This window comes from Lutra lutra, chromosome 2 (genome assembly GCF_902655055.1).
Source record: "Lutra lutra chromosome 2, mLutLut1.2, whole genome shotgun sequence".
NCBI classification, from domain to species: domain Eukaryota; kingdom Metazoa; phylum Chordata; class Mammalia; order Carnivora; family Mustelidae; genus Lutra; species Lutra lutra.
Window position 1 is genome coordinate 173299060 of NC_062279.1, and position 25729 is coordinate 173324788.

General features: G+C 44.4%; 1 protein-coding gene across 5 annotated transcripts in view; it reads left to right on the forward strand.

Annotated features, from left to right (window-relative positions):
* Positions 1 to 25729, forward strand: part of TBC1D1 (TBC1 domain family member 1) — a 233787-nt gene that overhangs the window by 95217 nt on the left and 112841 nt on the right. For all 5 annotated transcript variants that reach the window (XM_047719095.1, XM_047719092.1, XM_047719091.1 and 2 more), the window contains 4 exons: positions 18173 to 18691; positions 20510 to 20599; positions 24958 to 25062; positions 25573 to 25705. In XM_047719095.1, the coding sequence (XP_047575051.1) occupies positions 18173 to 18691; positions 20510 to 20599; positions 24958 to 25062; positions 25573 to 25705 (847 nt within the window). The remainder of the gene's footprint in view (positions 1 to 18172; positions 18692 to 20509; positions 20600 to 24957; positions 25063 to 25572; positions 25706 to 25729) is intronic.

Here is a 25729-nt window from a genome sequence, read left to right on the forward strand (position 1 = left end):
ATTCCTTGACTCTACCACATACGGGTTTTGGTATGCAAGGGGGAGGACAGAGTTTTGGCTTTGAAATTTGAATATGGTGTAAGTGAATGTGAGGGGTAGCCTGTGCTATAAATGACTTTGTGTTTAAAAAAATTAATACTGTTGTCAAGGGGATTCCATACTGTGACCACAAATGTCATCATTTGAATGACATTCATTTTATTGCAGTTCCTAGGAAGTAGCAAGAATATTTGTCTGGTTAGTAAGGTTAATGGTTATCTAAACTCAAGTTTGAACCGTCAGCTTCATAAAATAGACCAGTTCTTACTATTTTTTCTTTTTATAATTTTATTTTCGGATGCAATCTTTGGCACATTTTATTTTTTTTTAAAGATTTTATTTATTTGACAGAGAGAGAGTAGACAGAGAGGCAGGCAGAGAGAGAGGGGGAAGCAGGCTCTCTGCTGAGCAGGGAGCCCGATGCGGGGCTTGATCCCAGGACCCTGAGATCCTGACTTGAGCTGAAGGCAGAGGCTTTAACCCACTGAGCCCCCCAGGCGCCCCCCAGTTCTTATTATTATCACAATTTTGATTTAAGATAAAATTTTTGTTGTAAGTAATTACCTAGGCATATAAAAGGAGTCTTTTGAATATTGCTTTTAGACTGTCATCTAAAGTTTTTACTTTCTATAGGTGTTGATGTTTGTCTTTCAGATTGTATTTCATGACTTAAAGGCTTCTGTAGGTTAGGTAGTGAATGTTTGGGGCCACTTAGAAATATATGCCAATTCACTTGTGCTGTTGAAATAATTTATCCTCATGTGTTTACAATGATGATTTTTTTTTCCCCTCCACTCTCCATATAATTTTGTCCCTGGAAGGCCTCATCTAATAACAACATACCATAATCTCTAAAATTTCTTAAAGTTTAAAAAAATATATTTTAAAAAAATGAAAAATAATCTTTAAGATTACAAAAGCGATACATGAAAATTAGAGCAAAAGAGCCTATTGATAAGAAAAGATAGCAAACCACCCCATTCCTGCTACCCAGAGACTACCGTGGGCAGCCTCTCCAGATCTTTTCACATTGTATGTCTTTGGCTGAGAAGAAGTAGAAGAGAGAGCCGCTCTTGAACACACGCTGCATGTATTTCAGTCTGTTGAAACTTGTAGCCAGAATGCCCAGGGGACTGGAGGGTCAGTGGGTAGGGACCCCAGCCGAGCCACGGCACACTCAGGCTTCTCCGTCCTCACCGTTTCCAGTGCTGGTTGGACAAGGAAGGGGCCTTGAGGAGAGCGAGAACTCATGAATAAATACTAGATTGTGATCTGTGCTCAGGTTTCTGGAGGTTTTTTGTTCCCATGGGTGGATGGATCTGCTAACATGCTGGCTCTTCCATCCGGTTGGTTTCGTGGTCATGTTACCTCCTGGTTGTGGTTGATTTTCCCCCTTCTCTGCACGTGTGTGCACCACCACTGCCCCAAGCAGAGGCCAGGGAGGAGGCCAGGAAGGAGGCCGGTGCCTCTCCCTCCCGGGTCTTTCATCACTCATCTTGTGGTCTGGGTGTGAAGACGGGGTGGGGCCCTGAGTGACTCCCTCAGCATCGTCCTCCCCTCCAGCCTTGTGGTCTGCTGGAAGGCACATGGGCCCAGACCCATCTGTCCCACGCGGGGGCCTGTAGGCAGGCTGGGGGCCAGGCCTCTTCTCCCTGCTGCCTGCTCCCCAACACTGGGTACCTCTGCTCTTTTCACCTGGTGAGCAAGGCTGCTGTTGCTCCCAGGGCTTCCCTTGCCTTGTTTCCTAACTAGTGTCCTGTCTCAGTCCCCAGTCCTGGTGGTGCCACATTCAGGTACAGTCCTGGCGCCCTGTGCAGATCCCAGCCCAGAAGAGTCTGCATTTCTCTAAAATGGAAATGTTTTTCTCAGAGGCTTGAGGGGAAGAGTCAGGGAGATCCTGTGTGTGAAGCACAGTGCCTCGCGTAGTTAGTGCCTGTGAGTGGCGGTAGGTCCTGAGATGCCGTGTGAACTTGAACTTGAGGCAAGTGAAGGTGTCCAAAGTTTGGCTTTTCCTCCTGACAGTGTACATATGATTATATGAAATAATGAGGTCTCTACCTGATTTCTCTACCTGATTTTAGGTAACGTTAGACAATAAAGCACTTTTATTATTTCTTTCATTTCAATTTAGAGTTTACCTATAGCACTTTGGTGTACCTTCAACTAAATATGTTTAAATTGAGGTTAATTAGTATTACAGTATCCACTTTGGACATTAAGGTGGAGAAATAGAAAATTGCCATTTATTTTCCTCTCACATTCAAGTTGTGTGTTAAGTCAGTGCCCTGACAAGGTCTGCGTGGTCCACACAATTAATTAGACACTATTCCACATTTACCCAAAGTATGGTGACACACTCAGTGTCAGTCAAAATATGTCTGAGACCTACTCCGTGTGTATGGGAGACAGACTCAGTGTGTTGACCTGTGTGATAGCAGGGGCCAGGTTCCATGGGATCCTGGGGAATGGAACAGAGGAGACGTTTGAACTGGATCTGGAAGAATGGGCAGATGGTAGTGGAGAGTTGATGGAAGGACATTCTAGAATAAAGGCTACTCTGCCAGCCTGTGGTTGTCAAATGTGAGCTGCAACCCAAATAAGTTTCCTGAAATGAGGATTCAAAGGTATTTATTTTGTCACATTTTTCCTCTTCTCCCATTGGCAGGGATAATATAAAGTTTATAGTAGAAAATAATTTTCCATCTGTTTATTAGACTAAATTGTCATATTCAAGGACTAGCTGGGCAGTAAATCACATCAGACTTAAACTGAGTCTTGGTAACACTTGGAAGGAGTTGTGATATTTTTATATTGATGAAGAATTTGCATTATGTAGAAATTAATTCCATAACTCTAACTAATGGACACTTGAGTTTTAATCAGTTGGAATTTACTCTCCATACTGATGGCATCATTCCATTTTAATTTCTCTTTGTAGATTTTGATGGCTATATAGTTTCTGGTTATAAACCAGAAATGGATTATAAACCCATTTCAGTTGGGTTTACATTGAAATGAAAATGAGTTATAAACCCATTTTCAGGGGCGCCTGGGTGGCTCAGTGGGTTAAGCCGCTGCCTTCGGCTCAGGTCATGATCTCAGGGTCCTGGGATCGAGCCCCACGTCGGGCTCTCTGCTCAGCAGGGAGCCTGCTTCCTCCTCTCTCTCTGCCTGCCTCTCTGCCTGCTTATGATCTCTCTCTGTCAAATAAATAAATAAAATCTTTAAAAAAAAAATAAATAAACCCATTTTCAATTGGGTTTATGTTTGCATTAGCATAGTGTGATGGCTTTGTTGCATTATTCATTGCAAAATATGTACACTGTGTGGCCCCGAGAGAGATGCCTGGTGGTCTTTGAGTTAGTTCTATGTACCTTGTTTCCCTTGCCCCCCCTGGGCTTCCTTCAGTCCATGGGTCCTTAACAGGGGATTTGGGGTGGAGGATGGGGTGGTCCATGAACTAGGGAAGAAAATTACATCTTTATTTTTATTAACTTCTAACTAAAATTTAACATTTCCTTCGATTGTGAATGCGGTCATCAAATCCAGTAGCATTGGATTTGATGCTCTGTCTCTCCTACTTTCTCTCTCTCTCTCAAATAAAGTCTTTAAAAAACATTTCTTTGGTTATTTGAGAAAGAAAGTGCACGTGGTGTGCACGTGCAAGTGGGTGGAGGGGTGGAGGGAGAGAATCCTCCAGCAGACTCCCCGTGGAGTGTGGAGCCTGATGTGGGGCTCCATCTTATGACTCTGAGATAATGACCTGCGCCAAAACCAAGAATCGGATACTTAACTGATTGAGCCCTCCAGGGACCCCTACAGGAGTTAACACATTTCTAAAAAATACTGTGTTTGCTCATCATTACTTTGAACTACGGCATTCATTTGACTTGCCTCTAGATCTTGTCAAATCTGGTAATAAAACACGACTACTGCATCATAATTATTCGGATAATTCCCTTTTAGTATAATTAAGTTCTTTTGTATTCCTTTGTGTTCTATATATTTAAAAACTTCACTCTGAGAAGAGTCCGTAGATTTTACTGTGCTGTCACTCTGCCTGTCTGGGACACAAGTTTCGGAACCTTTGCCATTTGCTTGGGAAGGATTGGTAGGAATGTGGGATATGTAATGAAAAGCTGAGATGCCGGCTCTCACCCGAGACACTTGCTATTCCCATAGTCTTGCCTGCTGTTCCAGCCCACAGTGGCACCCAGCTCAGCACACCCTCACTCGCTCTGCTGGTCCTTGTAATACACATGTGCAGCAAGGAAGGAAGGGTTAGACTTCGTTCTCTTAGTCCTTACATAAAATGTACTAAATGAGTCCCATCTAAAAATGGTGAAAATAAAAGTAGCTTAGGCATTTAAAGGGGTCAACCTTCAGCTGTCTAGAAAAATCTTATAATCCAAAAGGATTTAGTCCCACTATTTCTGGTTTACTATTTTTACAACATTTGTTCTTTTGCAAATACTTGTTTTTTTTTTTTGTTTTTTTTAAGATTTTACTTATTTATTTGACAGAGAGAGACAGTGAGAGAGGAAGCACAGCAGGGCTTCCCGCCGAGCAGATAGCCTGATGCAGGCTTCGATCCCAGGACCCTGGGATCATGACCTGAGCTGAAGGCAGAGGCTTAATGACTGAGCCACTCAGGTGCCCCCAAATACTTGTTGTTTATATAAACTCATACGTTGCATTGGGGATGTTACAGATTTATCATGGTTCTCTTCTAAGTTCTCCTTGAGATATTTGTCATCACTCAAAAACCTTGAAGTCACTAATTTTTTTTCCCAAGATTTTATTTATTTGAGAGAGAATGTGTGCATGCATGGGGTGGGGGGCCACCAGGGGAGGGAGAGGGAGAGAGACTCTCAAGTGGACTCCTTGCTGAGTGTCACAAGACCTGAGATCATGACCTCAGCTGAAACCAAGAGTCAGATGCTCAACCAACTGAGCCCCCCCAGGTGCCCCACTACATTTTTATTTTGAGTGACACATAGAGCAAATTTATCAAGTACTTGCTGTGTGCCAGGCATGGTTGTAGGCACTTGGGGCTACATCAGTGAACACATAGACAGTAATTCTCTCTCAGAGCAGACTTTCGGGCATTCAGGTATTTTATGCTCTGAGGTTTGTAGAGCTGTTCCTCAGGCTAGAAAAACTGCTTGCCACCTACAGACCTGTGTATTTCTTAGGTAGTGGTTTCCACACCATTTCTGTGGGTCATTGTGATACCTCAGGGCTGGCTGGAAGAGGGGAAGGCAATGCTCTGCCCTTTCAGCTCCATTTTGATCAAAGCATTCCTGCTGTTACATGTTTGGGATTGCTGGAAGGCTGGGGGTGGGCTGAGGTAGGGGAGAGCTCTGTGGCCTGCTGGATGTTTGGGAAGATGGTCAGATTCTCGATCTGACTGGCATCAGTTGCTGGCTGGTATAGAATATATTTTTGTCTGTTCTGTACTGTAGAGCAGCTGGAATAATAGCTAGCCCATTGCCTTTAGGTACTGTAACTTCAGTTAAACAAATTTTTTAATGGCTTAATACAACCATTTATTATATATGTGGTCTTGTAGGTAAGGAATTTGGGAAGGGCTCCACTGGGCAGTTTGTCTGCCTGGCTTCCTGTGGGGCAGCAAGGTCTAGATGATTCCTTTCCAACGTGGTGTGTTTGCTCAGGTGTCTGGTGGCTCAGTGGTCCTGGGCTTCTCTTGCTGTGCACCTGGGGCCTGAGACCCCAGGGCTGCTTCACGTGCCTTGGGTTCCTCAGGTACTGTCACTTTCATAGGGAGTCGATCTTTTCTTACTTTGTAATTTGATCTTTTCTTACCTTGTAACACGGAGGGAACAGCTAGCAGTTATTGGGAGTGAATATGTGCAAGGCTTGATACTAACAGCTTTCACGTTTTATCTTCCAAGCCTCCAAGGTAGCTGGTAATATCCCATTTTGATAGAAAAGGAGACTGAGGTTCTAGGAAGTGGGTGACCTGCCCAGGCTTGCACGTGAAATTGCAGAAGCTGGAGCCTTGTGTCTGCATTTCCAGCTACAGAACCACCCTGAGGATCTGTGTAGGAGGTTCCTGGCTGCGAAGGTGTAGGAGTTGGGGCTGACTTTCTCCTCCAAGATGTGGCCTGCAGGACTGAGAGCTTATCTCTGTCTTCCTAGAGGTTATTCTCTTTCCGTGTCTGCTCCTAGAAGCCCATTCCCCGGAGTGGAAAGCTTCTCTCCCATCTAGGAGGCAACACTGGTTCATTCTCATAATTTCCACCTTTCTCCCATTCCCTCCCATAACATGCACACAAACACCATACTATTCGAAAACAACAACTAGGGGTCCAGGCAGTTTTTTGTTTTGTTTTGTTCTGTTTTTTAAGATTTCATTTATTTTAGAGAGAGAGAGAGAGCACACGTGAGAGGGGCAGAAGGAGGAGAGAAAGAATCTCAAGTAGACTCTACGTTGAGTGCGGGGCTCGATCCCAGGATCCTGAGATGACAACCTGAACCGAAACCGGGTCGAATGCTTACCTGACTGAGCCATTCAGGTGCCCTGGGGTCCAGGCAGTTTATGCAAAGAATGCGATGCTCATCGCAGGGCTGCTGAGAAGGCGTGTTGGGCAGAGTTCATGACAGCTGCATAAGGTTCGTTGGAACTGGATCTTGAGTAGGTTTTTATTATGATTATGATTATTATTCCTGTGTGTACCGTGTTTCAGTGACTGGAACTGATGCTGTAGTTATGAGGACCGAGATGGCTCTCTAGGGGACGATAGGCCACTGCAGTGTGCTTGTGATGATAAAAGGTAGCTGTAGAATGCTGATCACCCACACACGCTTTTTTTTTTTTTTTTTTTTTTTTTAGCATTTAGCATAGGCAAAGAACCACATGCCAGGAAAACCGAACTGTTAACTGTGGCTTTTTTTGGGCTTAGGATAATATGGATAACTTTATAAGTTTCTGTATTTTTCTGTTACATGAAAGGGTATTAAACTTCCAAGAAATAAAGATGACTGAAGAATGCATCCTGCTGCTGTGTTTATTAAGGACACTGTCTTACCTAGAAGTGTTTTTGCATGGTCCTTGAGCTTGGCCCTTTCCCAGCAAGGTGAGAGGCGGGGGAAAGGGGTCCCTCCTCTCTGTCCCTTCTCCATAGGAACCTACCTGCAATATCTTGACCTCTCTGCTCAACCCGGAGAAGTCCGCCTGGTTGCCCCAGAGGCACTGTGGCTGGTGCTGACTGGGAGCCAGGACCCCTGGGGAGGGGGCGGGGGTGCAGAGTACATGAATGGAAGAGGAGGGCATTGCAGAGGGGAAAAGCATAGCTTTATTTTCCTGTTAAAACAAGGGGGTGGGGAGGGGAAGAATTGGAGAGCAAAGCCTACATTTTCCAGTATTTGGCCTCAATTCTGATAAAATGGTTCCATTCAATGTGTTTTAAGTACATGAAGTCTGATTGGAAGGTGCTGTCTGGGGCTAGCAGCCTGGGGTTGCACATTGTGCCGAGAAGCTTCTGATTTGGTTAGGAAGACTGGACCTCATGGTTTAGGGACAGTCATGTTTGTGTGCTGCGCGTGCGATGCTGTTCCCAGCCCGGCGCTGAGCTGCTGAGGTTCTGAGTGCGAGTGCGGCCACCTCAGGGATGGCTCCTTGCTGTGGCTCTGAACCCTGACCTTGGCCAAAGGAAGCTCTCCTTGATCTGTTTGGGTTCTTGGAGGATAGTAAGCCTTGTCCCTAAGTCTACCCTTGAAGATGTGGTGGAAACTAGGAAATTCCTTTGCGGTCTTTTCCCTTGGGGTGGATTCTGCTCACAGGTCAGCAAAGGAGGGCGGTGGAGCCCTGTGGCAAGCGCAGGATCATGTGCTACCCCCTCAGCCCCAGTCACTGAGGACTGGCCCCACTCCAGCTGTACGAGTGGACCCTGGTGCAACGGGAAGAAAGTTACCTTTTGAGAGGAGCAGAAGCATCTTTGAGTGGCTCCTTTAGACATGTGTGTAAGGCAGTGTGTGGATACTTTGTAAATTACCCACGTTTTGGGGGTCCTGTTTCTTAGTTCTTTTGTGTATTCTATGTGATTACAGCCCTGGCATGGGAATAATGCTTTAAGTCACTCAAACTTGAAATTTACTTTAGCTCTTTCTGAACATTTTTTTTGAGATGATCTAAAATTTTATATATTCCCCTTTTTAATAGGGAAAAAATTGAGTCAGTTGGGCTCCCTAAGGGTCTTTGGTGGCTGGTTTTAATTTTTTTTCAAAGATTTTATTTATTTATTTGACAGAGAGAGAGAGAGAGATCACAAGTACGCAGAGAGGCAGGCGGGGGGGGGGGAACAGGCTCCCCGCTGAGCAGAGAGCCCAATGCGGGCCTTGATCCCTGGACCCTGAGATCATGACCTGAGCCAAAGGCAGAGGCTTAACCCACTGAGGCACCCAAGCACCCGGCTGGTTTTATTTTAAGGGCAGAGTTTGGTAAATATTTAAATCTTCCTATTTGTTCTTTTAAAAAAAATTTTTTTTTAAAAATTTTAAAAAGATTTTATTTATTTATTTGACAGAGATCACAAGTAGGCAGAGAGGCAGGCAGAGAGAGAGGGGGAAGCAGGCTCCCCACTGAGCAGAGAGCAAGATGTGAGGGTTTGATTCATGAGCTGAGCTGAAGGCAGAGGCTTAACCCACTGAAGCACCCAGGCGCCCCATTCCTATTTGCTCTTGATAATTTATTTGAAATGCACTCCATACTGAGATTTTTTGTTTTTCTATCTTCTTACCCTTCTTAGGACTTCTACTCTTGTTGGGTCATTTGTCTACTTCTTGATCCCTTCTGTCTAGATTGTAGGTTACCTGAAGAACGGGATCTATGTGTGGTTCATCCTTGTATTCAAGAAGAATTTGGCATAGAATTTGGCATAAAGTGTTTTATATAGTGAGAGTATGAACAGGACTCTTAGTTGCAAGTGACACACACCCAGTGTAAAATGGCACAATCAAAAATTTATTGACACAAGAATCCCAGTTTGTTGACTTCAGGCATGGCTGGATCCAGGTCCTCAAACCTCAGAACCATCATTCTCAGCCCCTCTCTTCCATTTTTTAATCTCCTGTCTTGGTTCACCTCCTCTGGAACTATTTAGCATGGCTTTATTTGTGATAGCACCAGAAATTCCAGGCTTTTGTCCTCAGAATTCTCAGTCCAAAAGCAGGATTTCCCAACCTGGGCAATACTACATTTTGGGCAAGATAATTGTTAACTGTGGAAAGCTCTCCCATGCATTGTAGGATGTGCAGCAGCATCTCTGGCCTCTACCAATGAGGTGCCAGTTGCAACTCTTACCCTCCAGATGTGACAAACCAAAATATCTCCAGATATTTCCAAATGACTCCTGGGGGAACGGTGGTGGGCAGAGTTGCCCCAGGTTGGAGAACCACTGGTCTAAAAACCACAGCAAGTTTCTTTTTTCTACCAATTCCTTAAAACGCATAGGTTCTGGTGTGGATTAGGTTATGTGACCACCCCTTTACTAATTATGCAGTGGGGTGGGGTAATAGAATATGCTGGTTGGTTTGGTCTGGGGTTGCCATCTGGGGCGAGGCCTATCTGTGCCATCGAACCATCAGAATGAGAGTGAGGTTAGGTACTACTAATTATTAGGGGAGAGGGCACTGGATTCCAGGTAAGACCACAACAAGAAACTCCTGAACCAAAGCCAAAAAAACACGTGGACCCTCACAGGACCTGGGAAGTCCTTCTGAATTGAGAATGAAGTCTTGGTGTGATGGAAAGAGGATGTGTCGTGGCATCAGGTCTGCTGCTGTCCTGACTCTTCAGCTAATTAGCTGGTAACTTTGGGCTAGTGTTTTACCCTTTTCTCAATCAGATTCTATCATGCTTGTGAAAACATTATTTTTATTTTTTTTAAAAAGATTTTATTTATTTATTTGACAGAGAGAGATCACAAGTAGGCAGAGAGAGAGGCAGAGAGAGAGAGGGAGAAGCAGGCTCCCTGCCGAGCAGAGAGCCCGATGCGGGGCTCAATCCCAGGACCCTGAGATCATGACCTGAGCTGAAGGCAGAGGCTTAACCCACTGAGCCACCCAGGCGCCCATGAAAACATTTTTTTTTCATAAAATTTTCATTGATGTTCTACAAACAGAATTATACGTAAATCATGTATCCAGTGACTTCAAAGTTTGAATAATCTTGTATAACTAGTGCCCAGATGAAGAAACAGGACAGTCCAGAAGCCCCACAGGCCCGCTCCCAGGCACTCCTCCAGAGATAATAGCCCTCCTGTCTTCTGTCATCATGGTTTAGTCTTTTTTTTTTTTTTTTAAGATTTTATTTATTTATTTGACAGAGAGAGGTCACAAGTAAGCAGAGAGGCAGGCAGAGAGAGGGGGGGAGGCAGGCTCCCTGCTGAGCAGAGAACCCGACTTGGGGCTCAATTCCAGCACCCTTGAAATCATGACCTGAGCCGAAAGCAGAGGCTCAACACACTGAGCCACCCAGGTGCCCCCGTCATAGTTTGGTCTTGCCAGTTTTTGAAATTTGCCAAAAGTGGGATTCTACTGCTTGATTCTGTTCTATGTGTTGTTTCCACTCAGCATGATGCTTACTTACCCATGTCGTTGCACTTGGCGTAGCTTGCTTATTCTCCTTCTCCATGTTTTTGATCGGGCACTGGCTCCTGCCTGAGGGGTTTAAACACTCAACTGCTCTGGGATTCCCAAGGACTTTGATTTTGAGGCATAAATGAGAACGGGTGGAAAGACTTGTGTCTGTTGCCCGATAGACGGTCCAGACCTTCTGTAAATGTTTCATCAAAGGGTATTGATTTGGACATGAAAAGACAACACATGGGCACTTGTTAGCTTGAAAACCAGTTTTAATCAGTTTAATGTATTCGACTCTGGGTGATTTTAGGTAGAAGTACAACTATATTGGTGCCCAGTGTTCTAGCTGATTTTGCTGTTTTAGTAACCAATATACACTATATGACCAAATATTTTATTAATGATCTCTCAGTGGCAAAATTTTATAAGGGCTTCATTTATAAAAACCGATTGTGGTATGTGTCCTGGAGGAGGAACCAGTGCTTCGTTTAATGTTTCTTCCTAGTACATTTACATGTTTATAGTTCCCTCTGCCTTGTAGGAAAGGCACCCAGGGTCCCTTCGCAAACATTAGGTACCATACATAACTCAAATGGGGGATTGCTGGGGTCAACTGCTAGTTCATTGTATTTGTGAGTGTTAATCTTCGAGAGATTATTTTGAAGTAGACTTTGATCAGAATTTATACAGTAGCATTTCTTGTAGGGCATTCGCACCTGTGCATTTAATGAGCTGAGACTTCAGAGATGCGGTGAATTTACTTGGAAACCAAATTTACCTTATATGGTATGAACAGCTTGTCAGATACCTGTGTGGTGATTTTGTCTTTTTTGTCTTGGTTAGTTTCTTCATCTCTGACACCAGCATGGTGTGGATCTGGGCATTTGGGGGTATTTCAGGGCTGCTAAAGCACACAAGCTTATCTAGGGCCTTAATAATCAAATAGGGTTTGGGTACAGTGGTGTGGAGGACAGGGCAAGGATAGAGATTTCCTTACTTTGGGACACGAGCAAGGACAGGTGATAGGAATATCAGAGATGCTGCCCGTCAGAACTGCCTAGTGCTCCTGAACACTGTGGAAGCCAGGGCCCCACCCCCAAACGGGCCACTGCTTCCAGGCTGGGGGTGTTGGGGGGCAGTTCTCCTGCAGCCCCACTTGAGGTGAGAACCAGTGCATTCCCTGGAGAGGACTGGACATGGAGGACCTAGGTTTTCAGGTCGAGCATTCAGTGATTTATTCCATGATCTCTGTCAGTATCTGTGCTAACCGATCAAAATGTTTTTGACTTTTTACCTTTGTTTTAGGAAAGCTACAAAACAATTTCACAGTCTTCCAGCAGCTGCCTTCTCTCCTTCTTCCTTGCTCACCTTCTCCCAATGGCTTTGTTAGCGCCTGCAGCTGTTCAGTCACTCAGGTTGGATTTTTGTCTCTTTGTTTCAGTCCTTCGTAGAAATATGTTGGTCACATCAAAAGGTTGTAGTGAACCTTTCAAATGATTATTTTGGAGTAGGATGCTGGGTTTTGTGTTTGCAGAGACTCATTCCAGGGAGTTTGAAAGCTAAGAGTCTGTCCCATTGGCCATTTCAGGACTAGGAAGCTGAACACTACTTGAGCAAGACCCAAAGGATAGAAGGATCCGGGTGAATGAGGTGGGTGGCCTGGGTTAGGGGCCAGCGGTCATTAGCATTTCTTAGGTGCCAGATGCTGCCTCAGTCAGCTAATGAGCACGGCTCCTCTCTTTTTGGGAAGGCCTAGGCCATGAGTCTGACCGTTGGGCTAATTGAAAGCGTAGAGCAGGAGTTGAGGCATTAGCTCACCCTGAGGACCAGCAGGCAGAGAAGAGAGGCCTGTGGTCAGGACCAGCCTTCTCTAGCACAGTTGGTTGGTTTGCTCCTGTGTTCTAGCATCGGCCACGTCATCCTGGAAATCACGTATTTAGATATGTAGAGTGTCTCATTTTCTAGTCTGTGAGCCTCTCAGGTAAGAAGAATCCTGTCTTCCTCATTGGGTGAGGTGTGTTCGCATCTCTCTGTTGAATCCAGTCTCACTCGGCAGTGCTCTTGGACAACATGGGTGTTCATGTGTGTTGTGTCTGAATGGTGTTTTAATCTCGCTAAATAATTTCAGTCATGAGCACTTGTAAGAAGATGTTGCCTTAAGAGTTTTGTATAAAATTTAAGACATGTAATGTAGAGCCAATACTTGATTTAATTTCGTTTTTCTTTCCTTACATATATCTTGTTTCTGACCAACAGATACAAAAACCACATTTCACCAACAAAAATGAAACACAAGTCTGTTCCTTCTGGAAAATAATTATGCAGAATAATTTTCTCTTAGAAGTGCTTGTTTTAACTTTTTGCCGTGAGAGAACATTTCGTCCAAGGGGCAGAAGTACAGTGTGGTCTGCCATTTTTTTGCAGTTTGGGAATGTTTTACTGTTAAATAACAGGAAAAAAATGCTAGAATTTTAAATACAAACCCGGGCTTCTTCAGATTCATTTAATATTTCTTTGTTACCAGTTAGCAGCAAAACAAAAGTATAAATGTAAAGTAAAAATTACTTTTCATTCTAAATACCGTTTTAGAAGCTCTTTCCTCTGTCAGTCCTTGTGAGTAAAATTACACTTGTAGTGTATTTCTAATCCTTTAGAATCCCTAAATCCTTACCCCCCAAAAAAGTTGACCCAAATAAAGTCCTTTTAAATAAGGACTTTATTTATAGAAATGAATGTTTCTAGTTCTCTTACACTAAGTATCATTTTTCTGGTGACTTATAAAAACAATAGTTACTTAAGTCTCCTGCAGAAACAACATGCATATATACCGTGCTTTTTCAGTGTGTGAATTTGAAAGAAAGTTGTTTTGTGCAACTTTCTGTGAAACAGTGCAGATTTGCTTTAAAGAGGAGCTTTAGTATAAACTCAGGTTGAGAGAAGAGCAGTTTAATACATTTTATGTCAAAACAGGGCCTTCTTTTAATTGGTAATTCATTTTTTAAAAATTTATTTATTTATTTATTTATTTATTTATTTAGTCAGAATGAGAGAGAGAGAGAGAGAGAGCGAGCACAGGCAGACAGAGTGGCAGGCAGAGGCAGAGGGAGAAGCAGGCTCCCCACAGAACAAGGAGCCCGAAGCGGGACTCGATCCCAGGACGCTGGGATCATGACCTGAGCCGAATGCAGCGGCTTAACCAACTGAGCCACCCAGGCATCCCGGTAATTCATTTTAATTAACATTTTTTTGTTGTTGTTGTGATTCCCAATGTAAAAGGAAATAAAATCTCAAACGCTTACTGAATTTATGCCAGTGTAATGCTTTTCAGGTTCTTGTTTTTGCTGTAGTTAGCGTTGATTTACTCTGTCTGCTTATCTGTGATCAGAAATGACGTAGATATTATTGCTGTGACTACACTAAAAAAAAAAAAAGATTTTTGTTGAAAGTACCCAGATTGTATCAGTGGAAATAAACTCCTTGGCCTCAGTGTATTTGTCCTAATAGGGTCAGTGTATTTGCAGTAAATATTCTAACTTGGAAGTTTATGTTCTCAGAAACTGCAGTTTTACCTTGAGACACTTTTCGGTTAAGTTTGCTTATTTTAGGGGTTAGTGTTGGCATCAGCCCTTTCTTTATTTTTACATATGTCTACGAGCTGCCAACTCCAGCAGCTGCTGGTTCTCAGTGGCCCGTCTCCCTTGGCTGGCATTCTGACCTCATCCTTGACAGCTCCCCTTCCTCCTCCTCCCCCTCCTCCTCGTCCTGTCCTCCACCTTCCAGATTCCCCAGCTTCTTTATGCCTGAAACATTGGCGTGGCCTCTGCTCCCATCCTGGCCTGCTTCCTTTCCTTTGCCTTTTCTGTTCCCAGGTGGTCTCCACCTCTTGTACGGGAGCTACTGACATCACAGTCTGCATCTCCCATCTTGGACTCTAGGCCCAGCCGCCCGCTGGATGCCTTACTTTCAAAAGTCTTCCCGGTCTTACTTAACAGGTACAAAAGCCAAACTCCTCATGTCATTTCCACAAACCTGCTTCTGTGTTCCTTGCTCACGCAGCTTCAGGCCGACTCTGCGAGTCATGGGCTGGCCTCCATGCCCTCGACGCCCCCATCCAGATAGCCACTGAATCTTGTGCATTCTCTCTTCTGGAAGCTTTTATTTAGCCTTTCCTTGTCTTTCGTCTTTGTCCAGTCTCCCCCAGGCCCCATCTCAGTTCTGTAAACATTCTAAGCCTCCCTTGGGGCCCCACTCCCCATCCGTGTAGGGCTGCCTTGTTTCCATCTCCTGCTCCTGGATTCCTACCTCCTGGCATCTAGTGCTACTTAGAGAAATGTTTGGCAATAAAAGGAAGTTAAATGACTCCGTCCTCTCGTGTGACAGGTAACCCTGTAGGTGAGTCCAGGACAGAGCTAAAAGAATGGAGAAGTCAGGCTTCATCACAAGTGGGTATCATGCCTTCATTTCTCGAGAAACAGTGCTCCAGGACTCTTCTGGGAAAGGGAACGTAGTTCTCAATACAGGTTTACAAACTCACACACAGGTGGAGTCCATTTTTTATTGAAAAAGTTTACTGTTTTGCTTACGGTAATTTTAAAACATTTTTCATTATTACTCTTTTTTTTAAAATTTTATTTATTTATTTGACAGATAGAAATCACAAGTAGGCAGAGAGGCAGGCAGAGAGAGGAGGAAGCAGGCTCCCCGCAGAGCAGAGAGCCCGATGCGGGGCTCGATCCCAGGACCCTGAGATCATGACCTGAGCTGAAGGCAGAAGCTTTAACCCGCTGAGCCACCCCGGCGCCGCTAGATTTTTCATTGTTGACAGTTTATTGCTGAAATTATGTTTGGTGATTTGCTGTCAAATATTCTGAGATGGTTATGTTCTTGTCAGGATCCCAGTGATTTCTTTTTAACTCCCGTTTTCTCCTTTACGCCCATGTTACAGTTCCCCAGAGCAAGGAGAGGGACAGGGACCACTGACAGGGCTTTGACGAAAGCCTGTCTCCTAAAGGTTGTGATTAGTGTATTGGAAAGACGGGCAGTTGGAAAAACTTCCACAGCCTCAGCCCTGACCAAGGTTGTGGTGTGCCCTTTAGCCTCTTGTGACCTTGGGAAGTGAGGAAATAATCAGATTCTCTACTGTGTGTCTTACTTCTCTCTGTGCCGTTTACTACTGAGTCACCCTAATTTCACAGGACTTCACACATTTTCTCTGTGCTTTGGTTATATAACAAAAGACACCATTACCTCAGATGCAGTGGAAGACTCAGCATTTAGAATGATACTTCTTTTAACAAGCCTCAGGAGCCTGTGCAAGACTTTTCTGTTCAGAGAGTAAGTTTAATAATAGGGAAGATTCATGTGACTCCTGATAAAATAATTACATAGACTTGCTCAGTAAAGTGGTGAGGCTCTTTACTTGCATGAATTGGTTATTTTTCTTTGAAAATTCTTTACTTCACATTACTTCACAAAAATAACTTTTACCTGAAAAATGTGATTTTTTTTAAAGATTTTATTTATTTATTGGACAGACAGAGATCACAAGTAGGCAGAGAAGCAGGCAGAGAGAGAGGAGGAAGCAGGCTCCCTGCTGAGCAGAGAGCCCGATGCTGTGGGGCTCGATCCCAGAACCCTGGGATCATGACCTGAGCTGAAGGCAGAGGCTTTAACCCTCTGAGCCACCCAGGCGCCCCCAAAATGTGATTTTTTTAAAAATATTTTTTTATTTTTAAGAAACTGAGGCAGTTCTGGCCAATGTCTTTTAAGTGCCTTGTTGGCAAAGGTGTGAATGGAACCTAGGCTTCCTCCATCCCTCTTCTCTCCATCCTGTCTTCTGATATATTAACCATTTTCAGGCTGCCATGGGATGTGTAGTTTGGCAGTAGGAGAGTATGCTATAGCACAAGCAAATAGTGCAAATAATGCTGGACAAATGTTGAAATTTGGGCCTATTTAGTATTGTTTAGCTCGTAAGCTTCAGTAATCTGTTTTTAAAGTACAGACTATACCTAAATATATTTTATCTCTTTGTTTGATAAAATACCTTGGAAGGATATATCATAGTCTTTATGGCAGAGATACTGTCTTTAAGACATGCTTGATATAAAATCACAAAGAAATATTTTGAGTCATTGGGTCTTAAAGAATAGCAGCTTACATTTTAAATCTACAACCATGTCCCTTTACAGTATATGTAGATTTTTTTAAAAGACTTTATTTATTTATTTGACAGAGAGAGAGATCACAGGTAGGCAGAGAGGCAGGCAGAGAGAGAGAGGGGGAAACAGGCTCCCTGCTGAGCAGAAAAGCGGGAAGTGGGGCTCGATCCCACCCTGAGATCATGACCTGAGCCAAAGGCAGAGGTTTTAACACACTGAGCCACCCAGGCGCCCCTATATGTGGATCTTTGACCTGAATTGTTAACTGGTGTTTTGTTGTTGTTCTTTCCTCTATAATGTTGTTAGAAGACTTCAAGCTTCTGGGCCTTAAATTGAATTTTCTTACATAGAAAAGAAGGGAAAAAAATTGCTTTGGGTATTAGATCATAACGAAAATCAGGTCCTTCCTTATGAAGATGGAATTCGTGACCATCTTGTTTTAGTGTCATGGCTGTACCTCTTCTAGGGGATCACACAGATGGTAACTGTGCTCACGGATTCATCTTCATGTCTGCTGCTGCCTTGAAGGCTCCTGTCAGAAGCTGGTGATGAGAGGGTGTAACAGGAGGGACGATGATAGCACATGGGACCCTTTTGTTCACCCTCTTGATCATGGCTCTGCATGGACCCAAAGGCTTTGGAGTCTGTGTGGGAAGAAGCCCCAGTGTGTTGCCATGGTAATGATGCATCTTGGTCGCTCCCTCCTAGCTCCATAGTACCAGCCAACTATTAGGAGATAGAGAACTAAGTAATAAAGTGCCAGTTGTCCTTGAGGAAAAAACAATGATGTGATTTGGAGAAGTGTTTTATAGATTTCAGTCATCACCTGTCATCCTCATCCTGCCCATTTGTTGTCGAAGACTCTCCAAGACACCCTGTCAGGAAATCTAGAAAACTTGCCTAATGTTTCCGTGAGCCACTGGAGACAGTCCTCTTAGGGAGGGGACAGCGGCTGCGGGCAGGACTGTGGCTTTGCGTGGGACTAACCCGGGCTTGCCTCCGAGGCTGGCCGCGGGGCTGTGTGTCCGTGGGCTCGCCCTGAGGAGTGCTGTGGGCATGTGACTCCTCTGGCATCGTCCCTGGCACGCCAGAGGTGCGTGATGAATATCGCTGCCCCTCTCCTGCCGCGAAAGCTGTGTGTTCCCCTCGCGTGGGAAGGCGTCCGCGGTCCCGGCTTCTCCGCGGACTCCTGCTTCGGCCAGGAGCAGGCAAGGGGGCGGAACGGGGGGGGGGGGGGGGGGGGGGGGCGGAGGGAGCGGGGCGGAGGCTGCTCGCCCCTCGGTGCGGCGGGGGGGGGGGGGGGGCGGCTGTGGGGGTGCCGTGCCGTGCCCTGCGGCCTCCGGGTAACGCGCTCCCTTTCCCGGCAGGTGCCCGAGATCATCAGCTCCATCCGCCAGGCCGGGAAGATCGCCCGCCAGGAGGAGCTGCGCTGCCCGTCCGAGTTCGACGACACGTTTGCCAAGAAGTTCGAGGTGCTCTTCTGCGGCCGCGTGACGGTGGCCCACAAGAAGGCGCCGCCGGCCCTGATCGACGAGTGCATTGAGAAGTTCAAGCACGTCAGCGGCCGCCGCAGAGCCGAGTTCGGCGTGGGCTCCCCGCGCTCGGAGAGCCCGCATCCCGCCGGAGGCCCTTCCTTCCCGGACAGGATCCCGCCGGGGCCGCCGCCCGCGGGCGAGGGCGAGCAGGGCCGCGGGCCGATGCGCAAGTCCTTCTCCCAGCCCGGGCTGCGCTCGCTGGCCTTCCGCAAGGAGTTCCAGGATGGCAGCCTTCGCAGCAGGAGTTTCTTCAGCTCCTTCGAGGAGAACGACATCGAGAACCACCTCATTAGCGGACACAATATTGTGCAGCCGACAGACATGGAGGAAAATCGAACTATGCTCTTCACGGTAAAGCCGCGCGGCGCCCGGGCTCCTCCCCGGGGGCGGGTCCGCGTTCCATCTGCTCTTCTGAGCGCGGATTCCTAGCGGATTGCTTTCGGATTTATTAAGTGTGAATCTGTGTGTTTTATACTGAATAATCCTTTTCTCGGAGGAAATCCTTACTTTAGTCCTAGGCCTTTACCCTCATCGTGGGAAACCTAAAGAGAACCCATCTTCTGTCCTCGTTTTTGTCCCTACCCACCCCACCCCTCCCTGCTCAGTGGAAAGAGACTTTTTCAATGGAAGCAACAGGGCACTCGAAAATGTGTATTAATTTCAAGTAGTGTATCGCAACAAAATCTTTTAGTTGGAAAATATTTCCTTTTTACTGTTTCTATTAATTTATAAAACATTTCTCCTTGGTTAATCAGGATAATTGGATTTGGGGATAAGATGGTATTTGAAATTTATACCCGAACTGAAAGAATAGTTTAGCCAACTGTTTACTCTCTTTTTTCCTTGGAGAGGTTTGCTACACCGAGAGCCAAGTGCCAGAAAAGGAATGGATGCGGAAACTGTCCTTGGCACTTGGGGTTCCTGGGTTCTGAGCTGCTCTGGGCTCCCCTGGCTGGGTTGCCCTCCTTGGGGGTCCCCTGGGTCTGAGCTGATGGGGCTCGGGGCCGTCCCAGCAGTGAGCTGGCCTCTAAGGATCTAGGGAACTGATTTTTCTTCAGCCCCCTTCTAGAATGCCGTGACCGGTATTCTAGAGAGAACAAAATTACCATGGGTGTGATGTTCTTGTGCCTAACTCAGTAGCGAGAGGGCCGATGGGTAAGGAAGCTGCTGCTTCGGGGAAAGCCACGTTGGTTTAAGCAGGTTTAAGATGAAGGTGATGTGTCTGTGGTAAATAGTGCTTTTTTCCTTCCTCTTTTCATCGTGTCCTGAAAAGGGTGCTGTGTCAGCCCTCAGGCTTATGCTTTAGTCTGCGATGAATATTTAAAAAGAACAACTCTTGGTGTCATTGTGAAAGCTGCTCAGTGTGTGTATGTTAAGTACTTAGTGTGTGACTGCTGTGTTTGGGGTCCCTTGCAACATGCTAGTAATAACAGCAGTGAACAGGACAGCCATGATTCCAGCAAGGGGCGTTGACAACTGAGTGTTCAAGTAATTGTCTCATTACAGTTGTGGTCTGGGGTTTCCAGGAAGGCTTCGTGGAGGAAGGAGCAGAGGTTCATTGTGACCAACTAGATATTCTTCTAGCCGGAGTATCCTGGGAGCAGCGGATGAGAGGCCCTGAGGGAGGGATGGGCTGAATGGAGTTTATTATGCTGACCCAAGGCTGTAATGCTAATAATGCTCTAACTTTAAGAAGTCAAGTAAGTAGTATTTAAATTCCTAACACACAGTTAAGCACTCCACAAATGGTAGGTTGTTTTAACAATAATTTTAAAAGATTTTTCAGTAAAACAGTTAATAGTGTTTTGGAAGCTTCAAAAGGAGAGCTTTTGTTCTCTGGAAGCTTTACTTTTATAGAAAGCTCACTTCCCTCTAAAGCAGAGATGTGGCATCTGTGGTTTTGTTAACTTTTGGATATTTGGTTCTCTGATCTCAAAGAAGACTGCTGTCTTATGTAGGTGAACGTACTAGCAGGTATCCTGTGCTACGTGAAATCTGTGGGGTCAGCCGAAACCTCTGGAGGTGATTCTCCACAGTTAAATAGTCAGAATCCTATAGGAGCTTGCCCCTTTTCTTCTTTATTTTCATAGGTCACAGAATGAGAATGTTAGTTTAATAAAACTGAATTCGACTTTCATGAAAAACTAGTTTCTTTTTTTGTTTTTTAAGATTGGCCAGTCTGAAGTTTACCTCATCAGTCCTGACACCAAAAAAATAGCACTGGAGAAAAATTTTAAGGAGATATCCTTTTGCTCTCAGGTAAATGGAGATGGGTTATTGGCTCATTTGCATTTGAATTTTTAATGAATTCTGTCATTCTGCAGAAGTGCTAAAAGGTCACAAGATGTATGCCTTCTGGGTATACTTGATTTTCGATGTTGGCATTTCTCCTTTGAATATTAAGGCAAAATATACATATAATTTTGAAATTAAGAAGTTCACTGTTGGCAACAATAATATACTGGAGAAAATAGATTTACCTTTCTTTTTTCAGTTATTGGTGGTAATGTTGATATAGTCACAAATTCCAGGTGTATATGTGTGGGTTTGCGTACACATCTTACATATTTATATTCATACATACACACAAATGTTTTTAAATAGATGCTCATTGATACTTTATAAAAATTCTGAAGTTCTTTTTGGGTGTGAGTCATTATTCTTCCTTGAAATGGTGACTCTCTATAAGGATGTTTTCCTCAGAATACAATGTCTACTTGAGTTCTTTCCTGATAATCTCTCAAAGTGTGTTTCCTAGATTTTTGGCGTATCAATTATAGTGAGCTGTGTCAATTGTACTCCGGGTTTTCCTAGCAAATAGGAGATCGCTTAAAGTTATTGTTTGTCTATATTTTAAAACTCTGACTTCTTCCTTGCTTCCATTTTCTCATAATTAAGAAGATGTAATGACAGTCTCATTCCCGATTTATAACATGATCTACATTTAAAAAAATGCCTTTTGAATCCTTTTCCCAAAATGTGAAAATAAAGAATGTTCCTTTTACAGTCGAATAGAGAACCATTTACAAAAGAAATTTTTCCAAGTCCTGCTCCCCGGAGAATGAATGTCCAGCAGGTGCTTATCTTGCTTTGCAAGAACTTGGAATGAGATGCCAGGATATGTCAGTGGTTGCCCGTTTATTGAGAAAATGTTCAACCTGGAAGGGAGATGATCCACAGAATTTAATCTTGATTTGCTGCTATGTCTATTGAAGTGTTAATGTTTTAAGTTTGCTTTTTCATGTAACAGTTTTATTATTTCCTGAAGGGTTCAGCTTACAAGTATACATGATGGCCTGAATTTCAAGTTATTGGCACTCGTATCTCTGCACATTGGTACTTCCTGGAGACGCTCATGTGTTAATATTTATGGGCTCTGTATTATCTGCATCAAGGTGCCTCTTAGCTGAGAACCTCCAAAACAAGTTTACATATTAGATCAGAAGAGCTCTTAGGAAACTATGGTGTACAGCCTTGGCCTTCATATCTTACATTTAGAAGCTTCTCTGCTCTTTGTGCATCTAATTCTTGACTCGTTCTTCATACCACTATACTTCAGTGCTTACCTGTTTGTTCTTGTAGGAGTAAAAATATGTTTTAAGTCTCTTTTTTTTTAACCTTTGTGTCTGTGAGTGTTTGCGTGTGTGTGTGCATGTGTGTGTATAGTTGTGTTTCTTCAATAATCTTTTGTCTACTTTTGATTTTCCAAGTAATTTTTTATTCTTAATACCTAGGAAAAGTTCTCATTTTTCTGTGTCCACTTTTTTGCCCTTACCTTTAGTACTAAAATAAACATTACAAACTCTGGTTTTCAGTTCTTATATTATGGAGGTAATCAGAATAATATTTTAGTAGAACGATGTTAATCTTCATATTTGAGTGATGTCTTTAGATACTTAAAATATCTGAGAAAATCGTGTGGAGCCACAAAAGACCCCAAAAAGCCAAAGCAATCCAGAGAACAACAAAACTGGATTTATCATAACCCCAGATTTCAATATATACTACAAAATTGTAGTGATCAAAACAGTATGGTACTGGCACAAAAGCAGACACACAGATCAGTGAAACAGAATAGAAAACCCAGAAATAAACCCATGATTGTGTGGTCAATTAGTCTATGCAAAGGAAGCAAGAGTATATAATGGGGAAAAGACTGTGTCTTCAACAGTGGCACTGGGAAAACTGGTCCGCTGAATGCAAAAGAATGACACTGGACCGCTTGCTTACACCATACACAGATATAAACTCAAAAATGGATTAAAAGACCTAAATGGGGGCGCCTGGGTGGCTCAGTGGGTTAAGCCTCTGCCTTTGGCTCAGGTCATGATCTCAGGGTCCTGGGATCGAGCCCCGCATTGGGCTCTCTGCTGAGTGGGGAGTCTGCTTCACCCTCTCTCTCTCTCTGCCTGCCTCTCTGCCTACTTGTGATCTCTCTCTCTCTGTCTCTAAAAAAAAAAAAAAAAAACCAAAAAAAACCCCTAAATGTGTGAAACATGAAGCCATAAAACTCCTTGAAGAAAACACAGACAGTAACCTCTTTGATATTGGCTGTTGCAGAATTTTCCAGATATCTCCTCAGGCAAGAGAAACAAAGCCAAAATAAACTGGGATTAAAACAAAATAAAAAGCTTCTGCAAGAGAGGGAAACCAACAACAAAATGAAAAAGTAGCTTACTGAATAAGAAAAGATATTTGCAGAAGAAGACATCCAGATGGCCAACAGACACATGAAAAAGTGCTCCATATCACTCGGCATCAGGGAAATAAAAATCAAAACCACAATGAGATATCACCTCACACCAGTCAGAATGGCTAAAATTAACAAGTCAGGAAATGACAGATGCTGGCGAGGATGTGGAGAAAGGGGAACCCTCCTACACTGTTGGTGGGAATGCAAGCTGGTGCAACCACTCTGGAAAACAGCATGGAGGTTCCTCAAAATGTTGAAAATAGAACTACCCTATGACCCAGCAATTGCACTGCTGGGTATTTACCCTAAAGATACAAACGTAGTGATCCGAAGGGGCACGTGCACCCGAATGTTTATAGCAGCAATGTCTACAATAGCCAAACTATGGAAAGAACCTAGATGTCCATCAACAGACGAATGGATAAAGAAGATGTGGTATATATACACAATGGAATACTATGCAGCCATCAAAAGAAATGAAATCTTGCCATTTGCGACGACGTGGATGGAACTAGAGGGTATCATGCTTAGCGAAATAAGTCAATCGGAGAAAGACAACTATCATATGATCTCCCTGATATGAGGGAGAGGAGATGCAACATGGGGGGTGAAGGAGGTAGGAGAAGAGTAAATGAAACAAGATGGGATTGGGAGGGAGACAAACCATAAGTGACTCTTAATCTCACAAAACAAACTGAGGGTTGCTGGGGGGAGGGGGGTTGGGAGGGGGGGAGTGGGATTATGGACATTGGGGAGGGTATGGGCTATGGTGAGTGCTGCGAAGTGTGTAAACCTGGCGATTCGCAGACCTGTACCCCTGGGGATAAAAATATATGTTTATAAAAAATAAAATTAAACCCCCCCCCAAAAAAGAAAAGATATTTGCAGATGATATATCCCATGAGGGGTTAATGTCCAAAATATGTAAAGAACTTACACAACTCAACACCCAAGCCCAAATAATTTAATTAAAAAATGGGCAGAGGACGTGAATAGACATTTTTCCAAAGAAGTCATACAGATGGCCAAGAGACACATGGAAAGATACTCAACATCACTCATCATCAGGGCAATACAAATCAAGATCACAGTGAGCTACCCCTGGCAAGGATGTGGGGAAGAGGAACCCTTGGTACACTGCTGGTGGGAATGCAAGCAGCCACCGTGGAGAACAGCATGGAGGTTCCTCAAAACCTTAAAAATAGAACCACCATATGATCCAGTAATTCCGCTACTGGCTATTTACCCAGAGGTATCACAAGCACTAAATCAAAAAGCCGTGCATCCCTGTTTTTATTGCTGCGTTATTGACAATAGCTCAGATACAGAAGCAGCCCAAGTGTCCACAAATGAACGGCTGAGGAAGAAGTGGTGTGTATATATGCCCCACGGGGTATTTCTGAGCCATAGAAAGGATGGAGATCTTGCCATTTGTGACCGCATGGATGGACGTAGAGGGCATGATGCTAAGTGAAATAAGTTCAAGAAAGAGACATACCACATGATTTCACTTATATGTGGAATCTGAAAAGCAAATGAAACAAAAAGCAGAAATAAACCCAGAGAGAGAACAAACTGACAGTTGCCAGAGGGGAGAGCGGTGGAGGTGTGCAGGTTTCGAGGTCCGGAGCGCGTTAAGTCGCCGGAATGAAAGGTCACAGTGCTGCGAGGACAGTCTGTGGGATTGTGAGGGCTTGGTATGGTGGGAGATGGGAGCTGCACTCGGGATGAGCACAGACTTGTCGAGTCACCAAGTCGCACACCTGAAACTCAGGTAACATTCAGTGTGCCTGTCCTTCAGAAAAATCTGGGAAATCGTTTTAGAGCGCTCTAGAAGGCCGCACTGCCTGTCTTGTTGCCTTCTGGCACTTGTGGCTTTTGGATACTGCTCACCACTCCTTCCTCTCTTCCCCGCCGGCAACAGGGTATCCGACATGTGGACCACTTTGGGTTTATCTGCCGAGAGTCCTCAGGGGGTGGAGGCTTTCATTTCGTCTGTTACGTGTTTCAGTGCACAAACGAAGCTCTGGTAAGTGACACTGAGCAGCTCTTACCTAGAAAACGTCTTTCTGGGCAATGTCAGCCTCACTGATTTTTCTTTCCTTCGCAAACCATAGAGCTACATCGACGAGTTGTTATTTGGCTTAAATTATCCGCCATGACTGTTTAGTGACTAGCTAGTACACACGCAAGCCTTGTTTGGGTATGTGTCCTCGGTTTTCATTGTTTTTGAGGAACGTGCTCACGTTCGCCCTCTGGCCTGGCATTAAAGTATGTCATTTTGGACGTTTGACCCAGAGGAGCTGGCTCTTTCATGAGTATTGAATTTGTGTTTTTAGTTTCTACCTTCTTTATGAGCTTTGAGCCGCTGGGTAGTGTTTCTCAGACTCTAATCCTAGCGGTTATCACGATTATTATCTGTCAGTCGGTGACAAATAATCCCCCCAGAATCTTAAAATGCTGAAAGTGTTTGCAGAGTCCTGAAATCTCAGCCCTGCTCATCTTACACACGCTGGCTCCCTGTGTCTTCTCTGATCAGGTTGATGAAATCATGCTGACCCTGAAGCAGGCGTTCACCGTGGCTGCGGTGCAGCGGACGGCTCAGGTGCCTGCCCAGCTGTGCGAGGGCTGCCCCCTGCAGGGCCTGCACAAGCTCTGCGAGCGGATAGAGGGTGAGTAGCCTTAGTTACTGGGAC